The sequence below is a fragment of the Gallinula chloropus genome, assembly GCF_964237585.1.
Source record: "Gallinula chloropus genome assembly, chromosome: 4".
Classification (NCBI taxonomy): domain Eukaryota; kingdom Metazoa; phylum Chordata; class Aves; order Gruiformes; family Rallidae; genus Gallinula; species Gallinula chloropus.
The window spans coordinates 81,620,441-81,635,898 of NC_140088.1; the positions used below are offsets into that span (position 1 = coordinate 81,620,441).

Here is a 15,458-nt window from a genome sequence, read left to right on the forward strand (position 1 = left end):
CTTATGCTCTGCAAGTATCTGGGTAGTTAACATTCATCACGAGCATCAGGGCCAGCAAACAGGAGACTTCTAGCTTTCTGTAGAAGGATTTATCTACTGTTTTCCTGATTGGACAGCCTATAGCAGACACCCACTACAGTGTCACCCACACCTGTTTGCTCTTTAATCCCCACCCATCTCAGTTGGCTCCTCATCCATTGACAGATGAGCTCCATGTACTCTAGCTGCTCTGTCATAGAAGGGACAACTCCACCTGCTCATCCTATTGTCCTGTCCTTCCTAAAAAGTTTGTATTGCTCCATTGCAACACTCCAGTCATGGGAGCCATCCCACCCCCATATCCATGACCACAAGATCATGGCCCTGCAGTCACATACAGATCTCCACTTACCCATGATTATTCCCTATCCTCCTCCCATTAGTGTACAGGCATTTCAGAGATGCACTCTGGCATGCTGATTTCCCAGAAAGGTTCTGGGAATTTTTCCCAAACTGGTGTTTTGTAGGCATTTCCTTACTTACCTGGAAGTGCTTGAAGTGGCCTATTTAAGCTCTTTTTTGTTGGCTTTGTCTTCACTTTCATTCATACCACCCCAGGCCCCTCACTTGTCAGCCCTGTCCAGGGTTGCTGGTAGTACTCTTCATCCCATGGCACTCCCAGGTCAAAGCCTTTCTTTCCAGGTCAGCCATCCTGCTGGAAAAGTTACCTTTGCCTCACTTAGTGAGGTGGATCCCATCCCACCCAAGCAGATGCTGGGCCTCGGACAGGGTCCTATGGTCACTAAAAACAACACCCAACACCAGCTGCTCAACCATCACAGCTTGGTTTGAAGCCACAGAATCATGCCCTGAGTATAAAAACTACTAAAAGTTTAGGGCTTTTTTAATAAATATATAAAACTCACTTAAACATAGCATTTTAAAATGCTACTTTAAGCAATATTACAGATACATATTTTATTGTGTAGCCTATAATAGTTCCAATAACATGTATGTCCTGCTGAACAGAACCAAGTTTTTTGAAGAACAGGTGTTCAGCATATACATTACCATTGCAGCTTCAAACAGCTCGTTACCTTTGGCAAATCCACCAGGTCTGAGCAGAAATTACCAAGGAATTCAAAAGCTATGGAAAAGAAGGGAGAACAGGCAGCCAAAGTAGATCAGCAGGGTTAAATATTCAGTATGCTACCCTGATCCTAGGGAGTATAGAGTCTAGAGCCTAAAAAAGCAGTCTGCCAGCATTCACAGACTGATCTCATTCATCTGCCTCATCTATACCATCATCTTCTGAGCAATGGCAGAGCAGTTACCACAACACTGGACTAATATGACTGAGACCACTCTCAGACTTTATGATTTCATTAGGCCACTTGGGTATTTGAATGCATAATTTCCACCACACAAACATTAGTATTTGAATTCAAGTTTCCATGTGTTGCCTTAAAGGTGCCCTTACCTAATTCTGAAGATTGCCTTTGCAAGCAACTATTTGCAGTGGCTTGATTTATGATTGCTGATGTTGCTGCTGCAGGAGCACCATTACCAGGTAAATCCACAGCCCATGCTGAAGGCTGAGATTCCTTTACCACCTGCAGTGAATTTTAAATATAAACTATGTTATCAGGGTGTTAGTGATCTTTTTGTTGTTGTTGTTGTTATTGACAAAGTGAAAAAAGCAGCAGTAATAACACCAATAATAATATTAAAGAAAGCTCAAACATTCAGTAGTGGAAATATATAAATATTTATACCCACCGAGGGCCAAAGCTACATTCAGAATTGTTAGTGCTCTCTTCAATTTCCTGTGAAGCAAATTGGTTCAAACCAGTAAGCCAGACAGCTGGGCAGATACATTTAACTTGCAAGTATGTCAAGAAAAGGCATCAGAGTAAAACTTGCAGAAGAACCTAAGAGGCTAACCTCACTGCAAGTACCAGCTGAAGACAGCATTTCATCATGTCCCTCAGACTGACATCTACAACTGTGGAGTTGTGTCTCTGCTGAGTCCACACAGATAGAAAAACGTCACTTTTTATGGCCTGCTGCCCTCTCTAGGAAGCAGATGTTCAGACACGTATCTCACCTTCGTGTCACTTGAAACAAGGATTTTACCCAAGCTCAATGAAGTCATTAAGTCTGCAGTGGCTTAGGTCAGGCTTTAAGGCTTTTACTTCACCTCCTGTCTAATTATAAGCATATGAACATGGTGACTGACATCCAGGCAACTACACCTGCATCCAAAATTATAATCAAGGCCTAACCAAAGAGCCTCAAGTGTTACAGTCATCATAATAATGGAAAAATCAGAAAAGATAATTCGGTCCTATCTATTAAATCTCTTAAATGTGCAACTTTTACAAGTCTTAAAGAGAAGTGAACATATTTGCCTATATATGTTCAAGTACGTTACAATGAGAACTCATAGGTGATCATGAGGAAACAAGTTGCGTTACCCATTATCTCCTACTACCTGGATGTCCCCGGAGACACCGAGAGGAGTCACTAGACTTAGCTGACGTTTAGATTACATGAATTAAAATTATAGCAAAAGCCATAAATTAGAAGGGCTGAATAACAGTATGGAACAAATATATTTTCTACTTCTCTACCCCCTGAAGCATCATCACATTGCCAGCCACATTTCTACAAATCCTGTACGGCCTTTCACCCATATGTTCGAGAACATATTGAATAGGATCTTTCAAGAACATCTTTTCACAGAGACCTTTTATTAAGAAACAATATAAATAGCATAATAAAAATGTCATAGCTTGTGGGGAAAAAGAAAAAAAAGATTGCCAAGTGAAGAAGAGCAGTACAGTATCAGTGTGAACACAAACCAAGAAAGACAAGGAGATCTTTATTGATGAGGTTACTCCTCCTGCCATAAACAAACGTTCTCCATGTTGTGCAGAAGTGAAAGCAAATGGACTCATGTGCAGTGGGTGGCTGAGATGAAAAGCTGTTATTTTTTGATTGTGCCAAAAACATTTTGTTTCCTTTGTCTCAAAAAGAGATCTAGATTTATCTAAGGTGAAGAATCTAAAAATGAATTTTCACAGAAATTTATGAAGTTCAATATCCCTTTTGTGAAAACAGGAGCAGAGAATCTACTCATCACACAGCATTTTTGATCACCACTTTGTCCAAAAAAACATATGTGTCAGTCTGTTGGCCCCAAAAATAATTAAATGTCTGAGCCTGGTTTTGAGTCTAGGAAAACTGCCAGCCTCCAGCTGAAGTTAGTCTTTGTGAATTCTCTCCTTAATCTTTGAAATATCAACTTCAATTCAACCCTGAACATTGTTTTGCATGGGCAGAAATACTGAACACAAGTTATTTCTGGCCACAGGTTAATTAAAGTGTAAGCGACTAAAGCTTGTCTCACTTCTTCTGCATACCTGTATTCCTCAACCATTTTAAATTCTGCAAAACTAAGATAGAAAAAAAGTATTTTCTTTCACATCAACTTTGGTAATGACTTGGGTATTCAGCAATGACTCAGGAAGGCAGATACCACATATTAAATAACACAGGAATTAAGAGAATATGGTAGAGCTTGGAGTTGTAAATATCCTTCAGCTGAGAAGCATCTGTCAACAAAACTTATTATTTAGTTATAAATATTATTTCTCTACCCTTTCTATTCAACTGAATTAATGAAATCTTTTGTGGACAGAGGTGGTTATTTAAGCTCATGTTTCCTGCTGCTATGCATGCTTTAAAAATAAGAACAGGAAAAAGTTTCCATGTTGTCTTTATTCCCTATGCACCGGTTTGGCAAATTCTCTCAGACCAGGTCTGAGCCAAAGCTTTAAACTGGTGCATTGTTGAGCAGCAGACTGTAAAGAAAATTTAGAGAAAAAACACACACAAGTAATTTATTTCTATAATAAGCTGAAACCCCAAAATCTGATTTTTAGGAAAGAGTGTGAGCTCCCAGCCAGCAATGCATTTTTTTCAGTAGAGCGTCTAGGCAAATGATTAACTTTAAGCAAAATCTCTCATTTCATTGATATCAGAACATTTTCCTGAGGTCAGAATCAGAATTTGATGAACAAGTCTGCATTTAAACATATGCTGATTTAAAGTCTGAATATAAATCAGTATCAACCTTTGCTTTTAGGATCCGTTAGTAACTGCTAGGACTGAACCACAAGACTGCAGAGTCAGAATACATGAATCCTTAGCCCTTCACACCTTCATTAGTGATGAGATGTAGTCAGCATCAGCTCAAGTGTCCTGAGGGTCCTGTCATGTTAATTCCTTCTCTTGGTTTAAATCGGGTATTTTTATGAAGTGAAAAAAATTGTGGTTGGGATTTTTTTGTTTTTAATACCCAGCTTTTTCCTACCAAAAGCAGGTATTATTGCCAATTATTGCCTCATTTTTTATTCTTTTTATTTTTCCTGTGAAGATGTGAAAGTTGTGGATAACCTTACATAGTGACAATGACACAACCAAGAGATATGTTGAAAGAAGCAATACAGGAGTAAAGAGGTGTTTATAAAGATGACATACAAATATGCAGGTGTGTCTAGATTATGCAGAAGCTTTCATAGAATCAGAATGGTCTGGGTTGGAAGGGACCCCAAGGATCACAGAGTTCCAATCCTCAAGCTTTAAATGTCTGTGGTGGGTAACAGTGAAATTTACAGTAACAGTGACAAAATAACTGACAGATGAAGCAGATATTAATGTTTATTAAATAGTTACATTTGTCATTTAAGGCTGTAGATTTGACATGAAATGTATTGCACATACAATATATTATAGACCCCCTCACTCTTCTGTTTTTCTGCCAGTCTGAAAGAATGAGAGGGATCTTCAGGCTTTTAAGACAGGAATTAGGATGTGCTGAAGTGGGGAGAGTTCAACAAAACAGCGCATAAGAGGAACAGCTATCAGACTAGAATGACTGAGAAATGATAGAGAAACGTAAAAAAATGATGGCTTGCCCCTATAAAGAAATTTAGCATATAGAGAAGGAGAAGCTGTGCTGGAGAAAGTGAAAAAGAGGATTAGTTTTGTAGCCAGGCGTCAGGAGGGGAAAGTCTCCAGCAGCTCGTGAAGACTCCGCTGTCAAGTCATGAAACCAAAGACAAAAATACTGCTCACAGTAGATGTCATCTGCGCCCTGCAGATGTCAGGTCAGCACCTCAGAGGGACTACTTTTATCTTTCTCATCATAACAAATTCTGTAGAAGAGCAATGATTTTGCTCCTGAAATTCTCTAACTGCATTTTCCCGCTGGACACCGCGTTCATTTCCACTGTCGTTTCAGGCAGCATCCCCTGTGCTACCTGTATGGTGATGTGCTAGCCTGCATCCTCAGCAGAGGCTCAGAAAGGCTTCTTGCAGGCAAGTGAGGACACATGTAAGAGAAGCCTGACCCTAGGGCAACAGTGCAGCAGAAAAATGGCTCCTGAGCTTCACAGGGACAAGCTGAAGGAATGCTCCCAGACTTCACCTTGTTCATCGGGCATTGACAGGCAAAAAAACCCTCACATGCATTCTCAGGAGACAGTATGAGATGGTATCCAATGGGCTTTATGATTTGAGACCATAGCTCAAGCAGGAGAAAGGTTGACAGAGGCAGAATTATGCTGCTATCCCACTGAAGAGCTCCGAATCTTAGTACACACCAGTTTTAGCTCACTCTGCCCCAGCAGGTTCCTCTGCAGTTGCTCCAACACCTACTCTGTATAAACACCTAATTCAGCCTGATCGAAAATTTCCAGCAAACTAACAGGTAGCTTTCTCAGATAATTCCTGTTTCTTCTTCCACTGGATTGGTAAAAAAAGTGGGGTTTTTTCAAAAATGGGAAAAAAACCCATAAAATTCACTGTGGGTTTTTGTTGGGTTGTTTGGGTTTTTTTCTAATGGGAAAAAACCCACTATAGCATTCTTAACAGGAAAACATGGCTGGGTTTCTGCATTGTACCTCTTGGTGAAATTACACACCCCTTAGCATATGAAAATTATCAGAAAGTGACAGGGGAATAATTTCAGGAGCCTCTTGTCAAATTACTAGCAACACGCTCCACAGAGAACCACAAAGAAAAATGAAATCTCATAAAATACAAAAGGGCAAAGCTCTGAAAGTTCTGTCTTATAATTCATTTTCTACATTCCCTCTCTGTTCTCAACCACGGAAACCTCATTTTTAATTAAATTATCTGCCAGTAGAGAAATACATGGAATTATAATGCACAAGAACACATTGCTACTCTAATATTCTACACTATTTATAAGACAGCACAAGGCACAGTTTTTGACTTTTAAATACTGGCAAACCCAAGTAATTTTCATTTCTCCACGTCGAATTTTAGAACATACTAAATTTACCATCATATCCTGAGATCTTTTTGCTCAGAAAGATATCAGGTCAGATTTACATTTATGCTACATTTACATTTATATCCATTTTAAAGACACACATCCCACCCCACCTCCCCACCAGAATGGTTTAAGGTGACATTACTAAAAGAAAGTAGGATCTCTATTGTATTTTAAAAAGCTGATTATTCAAAAAGGCATTGATTGTACAGCCAAGTACACTGTATGACACAAAACCTCAGCTGGCTGATACTGTTGTACTTTCATTTAGAGCAGTCAAGTTATGCAGGTTTCCCTCAGCTGGGTATCTAGTCATGTATATGTTGTGTAATTAGAGGATATGTATTTTAATCAGTAACACACAGAGCTCTATTGTATACATTTGGCAAATATTTCTGTACTTCAACCAACTGTGGAAACTGTGAGTGTGGAAGCTAAACACACCAATTACACCCAAATTATATCCATATCCTCCTTCTAAATTTTGCACATCTCAATTAAACCATCCATTTTCTTGGAGATAATGAAGCTTCATTAGAACACAGACTATTATGAGGCTATCCATAATTTATATAGATCAGCACTGATTACTATGAAAGGACTCAGGTAGATAAAGCTGTTGGGTTTGGGGTTTTTTTGCCTTTTATACCAGACCAGATTTTCACTTTCACCTGGAGGATGGAATTGCACCTTGTAGAGACAGTGAGCTCAGTCCCACCTCCCTGTAGCTTCTGGTCTCAAGGAGAATTTACATGGTTCATAGGCTTGGAACAGACAGTCCTTTTCAGCCCAGCAATGCTAACTCCCATCGGTGATAGCAGATGAAAATGGGGTTTGGGTTCTTTAAATTAAAAAGCCTGTATTATTAAAATCAGAAATAATCAGTTGGGACTGAAGGCCCATTTGTGCTTTCATTTGCTGTGGTGAAACATCAGAGTTATCCCATTATGCTCTGTGGAATTACTGTAGGGTTTTACTCTCATAAATGAGAACAGAATTTCTCTCTTAATCCTGTCTTTGAACCCAAGTGATTGCAGCCTGAATTGCCCCTGTGAACGAGACAAATGCATGTCCCCATTTAACACATTCTACAGGTTTCAGGGAAACATTTTCAGCGTGCCTACACTGCTTTTACAGGACTTCAACATCGATCAAAAGCCGGATTAAAAGAAGAAGAACTCTTCCATGTCCTAATTTTATGCTGGGATGGGTGTCCTCTGCAGTGACAGCCTTCCTGCAGTTCTTATTGTTTCTAATGGTCTTAGACAGACGCTCCCGAAAACTACTTCTTTGTAAAGAATCAATAAATGTACCTTTGTGCGAAAGTGGATAACTGTACAAAGAAAACAGAACAAAAGACAGCTGATGAAAACCATAGGTAGTAGCAGGTCCGACTCTGCCTTATAATAAGATTCAGATGTAACTGCTGCGAACATTAAAGCAGTAAAAGGGGCAAAAATGCACAGTGCATAATTTCAAAGTGACAACAATCAAAGTTCCTTGGAAAAAGAAGAAAAACATTACCCTTTTTGTTTTTTTTTGTACTTGTTATGTAATTGTGCTTGTCCTTGGAGACGTTTCACCTGCAATCACACTCCCAGCAGTTTGGTGTAGAATTTTTATTACTTCTTTATATTTTGTCATCATCATCACTATTTATTTTTTTAAAACCGACTGGGCTTGCCTGCTTTAAAGAGGTTTTTGACACATCTGTGTGCATGGTGGACATGGCTATAGTCTCATAATCCTCCTCACGGGAGCGGAAGTGACAAAAATGAAACAAAAACTGCAAGTCCCTTTGGAAGTTCTTATTGAGAAACCCGTAGAAGATGGGGTTCACACAGGTAGAGATCATGGCAGTGAGGTGGCAAATCAGGAACAAAAGGTTGTGGCTGCAGGTAGTGACTGGCAGAATTTCATGGTTCCAATCAAACACGATATTGAAGATGGTGAGAGGCAGCCAGCAAACTGCAAACGCGACCACTATTGAGATCAGCATGATGTTGATCCTTTTGGTTTCAGAGGACCTGTACTTATTGTCTCTCATCTTGTCCATCATGTTGTTCCTTTTTTTTAATCGTATGTATATCTGCAGGGAATTCAACAGAGAGAAACACGTGTGGTAATTTAACCTACAGCCATCATCTTTGCAAAGGACAAACAAGCATTCAAGCAGAAACAAGTACGTATCTCAAGGGGGTTCTCTCTTACCTTTAAGTAGCAAATGAATATAAAACAAAGCGGTCCGAAGTACTGAATCACCAAAAGCGTTGTGGTGTAGGACAGCCTGGCAGTGTCCCAGGGGAACAGGTCCAAGCACACGTATTTGTCCTTGTATTCATCAAACGTTATGTTTCTGAAGGGTTCGTCCGTTAGCACGTGGTAGATCAGGAAAGGCAAAGAGGAAGCTGTGGCTAAAATCCATATGGCAGCAATCCCCAGGTAGGCATGTCTGTTGTTCGGCCTCCAGCCCCGCGGATTGATGATCAGCTGATGGCGTTCGATCGCAATGAGGACTAAAGAAAAGACCGAGACGGTGATTGAGGCACACTGCACAAAGGGATTCAATTTGCACATGGCCTCCCCAAAAATCCAGTGGTCCATTAAAGTGTACACGAAAGTAAAGGGAAGACACATGATGGTCACCAGAAGATCAGAAAAGGACAGGTTGACAATGAGGATGTTGGTAACATTCCGCATCTCCTTCTGTTTTAAAATGATGACAATCAAGGCCAGATTCCCAGAGACTCCCAGAATTATCACAGTCCCATAAGCCAAGGCCAACGTGAAGACCATGGCCAAAGGCACGTGGCAGTCTTCATCCTCAAACTGCAAGATCTGCGAGTTCTTCTCCGAAAAATTCAGGTGACTGGAAATATTTCCCAGGGGGGCGAGAGCCGAAGCGTTCATGTCGCTCCCAACTCGCCCTACGACGTTCGCCGCCGCCGCCGCCGCTTTCATCCGCACCGCTCCCCTCAGCCCGCCAGAAGACCCTCGGCCGAGCCCGCTCCTCGGCGCCGCATCTCCCTCGCACCACCTGGGGAGAAGGAAAGAGCACAGCCCGTCACCCTCCGGCGCGGTGCCGCGGCGCGGCCGGGTCCCGCCGGGGACCGGAGCAGCCCCGGGCTCGCCTGCCCGCCGCGGGAGGGCTTCGCTGCGCCGCCGCTCCCCCTCGCCCCCACCCGCGGGGATTGGGACGGGGGGGGTACCGAGCCAGCGGCCGGGGAAACCCCAGCGGGAGGGCGGCCGGTCCCAGGCGGAGCGGAGGCTGCAGCCCGGGGGGAAGAAAGGCAGAAGGCAGGCGCTTCCCCAGCGCTGCGGGAGGGGGGCGCGTCCGCCCGTGTGCCCCCAGCCCTGTCATAGCTGCCGGCACAAGTTGCACGAGAGGACGAGCCGAGGAGCAGTTTCAGTCTCCCACCTGAGATGTTTTACATCTCCTTTCTACAAGTTCAGTTTGCAAAGGTCTGCAAGCTGCTCTGAGTGGAATTATATCCAGCCATCGACTAAATGGGGGGGAGCGGGGGGGGAAGGGGGGGAGAAACCCATCTGATGAATTTGAGGGGCGGAAAAATTGCTCCAAAAATCGCTGGATTATTTTTTACTTAATATATACACTTGATGTTGAGGGACCGAGTGCCCATAGCAGCACTGGCTCTGAGTCAAAGGCAAATCTTAATCTCAGATAGCAGGACTGTGCAGCAAAGAAAGAATAAAACAAAATGAAAGAAAAATAAAAAAAAAACCAGCAAAAAATTAAAACATTTCAGAAAATGTCTTCACCTGTGCTACACAAATAGGCATGCCTAAGAAACCACCCCCTTTGCAAAGGCTTGGTTTTTAAATCACAGAAAATCAGGCATATGTGTTCAGGAGGAAACAAATTAAACTCAAAAAAAAATCAAATAACCTAACACACCTTTACTCCAACTCACCATTAGTGGCAGTCACCCTGAATCTGGAACTTTCCCTTTGCCCACTCTCCCATGAGCTAAATTTATTGCTCACTTAACCTTGGGTTATTGTAATGAAAGTAATGTCACTTAGAATTCACACAAGTGGGTTCCAAACCCAGCTCCATATGGCACTTATCACAAAAGCCGTAAAAACGTTGCCCACTGAAATGCACTTCATCAAAAGTTACCCTGAATGGGTGAGCTTTTGTTCTTAAATGACACTCGACGTGAATATCAGTGCCACCTAAGTCTCCTCGGAGTAGAATCGTCTTTGTTTCTGGTGGCAGACACCCTTTAAACCAGCTGCCTGCTGGGGACAGGGAGCTGGGGCTGCCTCTGGCAGGGGCAGAGTGCGAGGGCTGGGCTTGCAGCTCCAGCTTCTCCTGAGGGTCAGCAAAAGGATCACCGTGCCAACGCCGTGTCTCCCTGTCTTCTCAGCAGCGTCACAAGCTCACCTCAGCTGGCTCTGCTGCCTCTTTATAATCATCACATCACTACATGAAACCATGACAGGTGACATAGCTTCCTCCAAGTGACATTTTAGCATCAAAGTTAATGTCAGTGATGTTGGAGAAAAAGCATCTCTGCCTGAGGTTTGGCTACTCTGATTTTCAAGCCAGCTAGGCACGCACACCTAGGCACTATCTCTCAAACATGCTGCCTCTGCTCACTAAATTTATCCAGGCTCCCTAGTCCACATAGTCTGGTTTAGGGCCCAGTGAAGAATCTCCCACCCCCCAGGGCTTCCTGAAGCATCAATTCAGCATCAAAATAGGTGCTTTATCCAAAGGGCAAGCATGCAGACTGAGGACTCCTCAACTTCCAGCAGTATGACTTTAGCCCATTTCAAAAATCAATGTCTGGATTTAATTATTTATTTATTTACAGTGGGCAGCAGTAACCCCTCAGGGAATCTGGGCACCTCATTGAGGTGTTTCATCAGGGACCAATTACGATCTCCACTGCCACTCACACAGTGTGAGGTGGGCAGTCCATCCCTGGGACTTCACAGCACAATGGCAGGAGCAGAGCGAGTGAGGAGCTGTGTCCTGCAAGGAAAGAACCAGGCAGGTTTCCTCACAAGCTGGGACCAAACTGCATCCAGAAAAGAGGTGGCTTAGGTTTCAGGCTTTTGGATTTTCTCATCCCGTGGCCCAGCTCTGCTCTTGCTTATTTAATAAATATCAAACTCAAAAGCAGAAACTGCTGTTGTTCTGTTCTCCCTTGCCTCTCCCCATAGCAGAGATATGACCTAAGAGCACAGCAAAGGACCAGATCAGAAACACAGCACTGCTGGCAAGTGACAAGGAGTCCTTCCTCCCTTCCCATCTCTCCAAAATGGACCAGACATCAGGAGGGGGTGAATTTGCATCTCCTGGACAGCTGCACTGTTTCCTGTCCCCTGCCCCGCCAACTCCCATGCCAGGAGGGAGATCACTCCCCGTCCTGGGTGCTGGCGTTGGGTGGGGACACCCCACAGCTCTTCAGACCCCTCTGGGTGACTGCAGAGTCTCCCCCATCACACAGACCTCTCTGACTCTCCAGGAGAATTTTGGTCAAAAGTTTAGCAGCAGCCGACGGAGAGGGTGAAACAGCATATGCTGTGAGGGGACAGAAAATGCACTGCTAAACTGTTAGAGCTCTTCAAAGGGAAGTACAAAATGCTGTCAGCCCGAATCAGTGGTTCACCTAGCCACTTACAAGTCTAGCCTGGAGCCTACCCCTCCATGGGATTTTGTCATCTGCACCTGAGAGCAAGCAAACACCAGCCTAACCCACACACAACCACCCACAGTCATGGGAAAGCAACCGCAAGGGAAACTCACCTGGCACACGAGTGCTCTGTCCGTCTTTGATGAGCCCGGGGGCTGGCTCAGGAGGCTGGATGGAGAAGGAGTAGGGAAAAGGGATGGATCCTCTGGTATTCCTCCAGCTGAGATCCTAAAGATTGGTGAGGAAGGCTGGAGACTCCCCCTTAAAACTGAACTCCACCTTATCCCAGTATCACATGATGGTGCTCTGCTGAGCAGATCCTGGAAATCTCACTGCAAGCATATCACCTTTAAATTACACATCTGGGGGTGGGTTGCCTAGTAATTCCGAAATAAATGCAATTAAATATTGAAACAAAAGAGGAAGGGGGAGAGCGCGGGGAAAAGCTCAGGAAGGGAGACAGTTTCAAATCGCTGTCTGGCTGTTTCAGCATTTTGTCTGCAAGTTATTGCCATCTTGTGGTCAAACTCGAGGTGGAAATAGAAGCCTTGTTGGAAAGCAGATGAAAAGGCAATTTTAAGTATGAGGACCAAGTTACAAAGTCCAGGTTTGGCTTTTTAAGCCAGTACAACTAGCTTCTAGTTTGTATTTATCAGGAAGATTGATGACTGGATTAATAAGAATTGTCAAGTCAATGTTTTTGCTATTTTAAGCTAGAAGCAATTAAAAAAAATTAAATTAAATTAAATTAAGTCAATAAAGTATCAAACCTCAAGAAAACACAACTGTCACTGTGGCCCTGATGGCCATTTTTCTGATTCATCCCAGCCAAGTGTTTCGCCATCCTGTATGACCTGCAGGAGGAAAAAGAAAGGCATTTCTGCAGGATCCTACAGAGCAGTGGAGTATCTCAGGGAGCTGGAAGGAAAATGGATCCCTAGAAATAAAGAACAAATCTCCACAGTGAGCTGTAAAGAGCTGGAAAGGTGGTGGCTGTTGGCTTGGCCAGCTCTTCTGCTTCTTCTGCAAACTCCAGTTTCCAGCAATTGGACTTTTTAGTTTTTTAAATGCAGCTTTCGTGAGTAGCTCTGCAAACTACCTCCAGCTACAGGAGGACAGATTTCTGTTTACTGTACAAAGTCATAAAAAGCAAAACGGAGAGTTTTATCTGTTTTCAAGGTCCTGAAATACCTTGCCCTCTCCCTCACAAGAAGCACTGTGGCAGGAGGTCTGCTTCGATGGGCATAAAATGCAGAGAGTTTGGAAGCCCGAGAGCAATTACCCAGATAAACTTCAGCTGCACTTTAAAAAATGCCATGACAAACCCTGCAGGCTGTACTAGGAGTTTGGATTTCTTGGAAAACCGAAGTGCCCTAACTCTTCCAAGGTTCCACAGCTTCAAGCATAAGGAGTTATGCTCTTACATTCTTGCCTTTGGGCATCTACCTATTATATGGCAACACATTGCAGAAAACTCTCAAGTCTCAATTATGTTAATTATAGTTAAAAAATCAGTTGTAAATAGTATATGATTGCAACATTTTTTGCAGAATGAGCCTCGTGAGAAGTTTTCAGTGCTCAGCACTGAGGTTGACGTTTACACTGGGTCTCCAGGAGCTCAGCTCAACTGCATTGTAACCGCAGTCCTCAGTGTGAGAAAGCAACGAGCAGGCATACCTCAAGGTTGCTATAAACCAGTAGCTGGGGCACTGCTGACATTTTAACAGCAGCAGCCAGAAGGTGAATGCAGGCTGTATATAATGCCTCTCAAGAACTTCAGTCGTATGTGGGTCATTAACATGCACCAGACTCCGTCTGAGCAGAGCAAAGGTGGATACACTCAGGCAGAGATCTAAGCTGAAGAACCTATAAAGAGCATATTTCTGTCTCAAGCAGTGACACTCTAGGACATGTAGAACTGAGGACTCATTGCTATGGCTGTGGAATTGAACCATTCACATTGCTAAAAAAAAAAAAAAAAGAAAAAAAGAATTATTGTCTAATATAGAGATTTTTAAGGGCAATAGCTGTGTTTCTAGGCAGGAAATAAGTCTTTTTCTTTGCCAGGATGATCCCACTACTTTCCCGTAATGCTCTTATCCATATGGGCAAGATATTTTAAAAATTAAAATAAGCATCCTGTGATTGAGAATTGTAGTACTCTGCCAGCAGGTATCCAGAACAGAGATACTTTTTTAGGACCAGTTCAGAATAAGAGGCTTGGGTTTACATGACAAGGTTTTGTTAGCAGGGGAGCTGCAGGGGTGGCTTCTATTAGAAGACACCAGGAACTGCCCCTGTGTTGGACAGAGCCATTGTCAGCCAACTCCAAAATGTACCCACTGCTGGACAAAGCTGAGCCCATCAGTGATGCTAGTGGTGCCCCTGTGCTAACATATTTAAGAAAGGGTAAAAAATGCTGCATAACAGTTTTTAGACAGGAGTGAGAAAAATGTGAGTGAACCAGCTCTGCAGACACCCAGGTCAATGAAGAAGGAGGGGGAAGAGGTCACAGAAGCAGAGATTACCCTTCAGCCTGTGATGAGAACCATGATGGCACAAGCTGCTCCCCTGCAGCCCATAGAGCACCACGGTGGAGCAGACATCCATGCTGTGTTCTGCAGAGAGGAGCCCGCTCTGGAGCAGTTTTGCAGGCAGGACTTGTGACCCCGTGGGGGACCCATGCTTGAGCAGTCTGGTCCGGAAGGATTGCACCTTGTGGAAGGGACCCATTGTGTTACAGACTCTTCCAGGGAGTAAATCTTTTCAGTGCATCAAAGGCAGCCCGGGCTGGGAGGCTGTGTTTGTTTGTGTGTGTATGTTTATTTGTGCAAAGGCATGACATGGCAAAAAGAGAGTAAGTACAATAAATAGAACACAAGTATTTCAGCTAAGGAAACAGAACAGCTTGAGTAAAAGAATACAGAGTTTCTTTGAAGCAAAAGCGCTGAGAAGGGAACAAGATGTTTTTTAAGAAACACATGGAAAAAATATGCCAAGGGATCAACCCATTAGAATTCTCTCTCTGTAAGTCTCAAAAATGGCAAAGAAAATATTTCATAAAATGAGGCTGTCACTTTCATTGCAATGTGTTGTCATGTGTTCAGGCAATGCAATCCCTCTGAGAAACTTAAAATCCACTGAGTGAAAAAACACCATGAGAGTCATTTGTGGTTTCTACTGTATCTAAAACAAACTGAAGTCACTGATGCGGAAATGAATGGAAACCCTCCCCAAAGGTTATTTTTAAACTTCATTTTTATTGTTTTCATTTTCTAGTAATGAACATCAGAACCATTGAAGTACTTGAATTTTGCATCCCACTATTCACAGATAAGGGAACTCATGCTCCTTGGGGCAAAAGCCTGTCATCAGTAGACAAAACAGGCGTTTTCCTATTGAGTACAATGAGAGTAGCAGCAAATTCTCTGTTTGGCTAAGCACATGTT

The 15,458-nt window shown here is 43.0% G+C and overlaps 1 protein-coding gene across 1 annotated transcript; it reads right to left on the reverse strand.

Moving 5' to 3' along the window:
• Positions 1-7,973: 7,973 nt before the first annotated feature.
• Positions 7,974-9,304, reverse strand: NPY1R (neuropeptide Y receptor Y1; the record flags this gene model as incomplete). Its single annotated transcript, XM_084263990.1, has 2 exons — positions 7,974-8,432; positions 8,555-9,304. The coding sequence occupies 2 exons, from the start codon at positions 9,302-9,304 to the stop codon at positions 7,974-7,976; spliced, it is 1,209 nt and encodes a 402-aa protein (XP_084120116.1).
• Between the last annotated feature and the right edge of the window lie 6,154 nt (positions 9,305-15,458).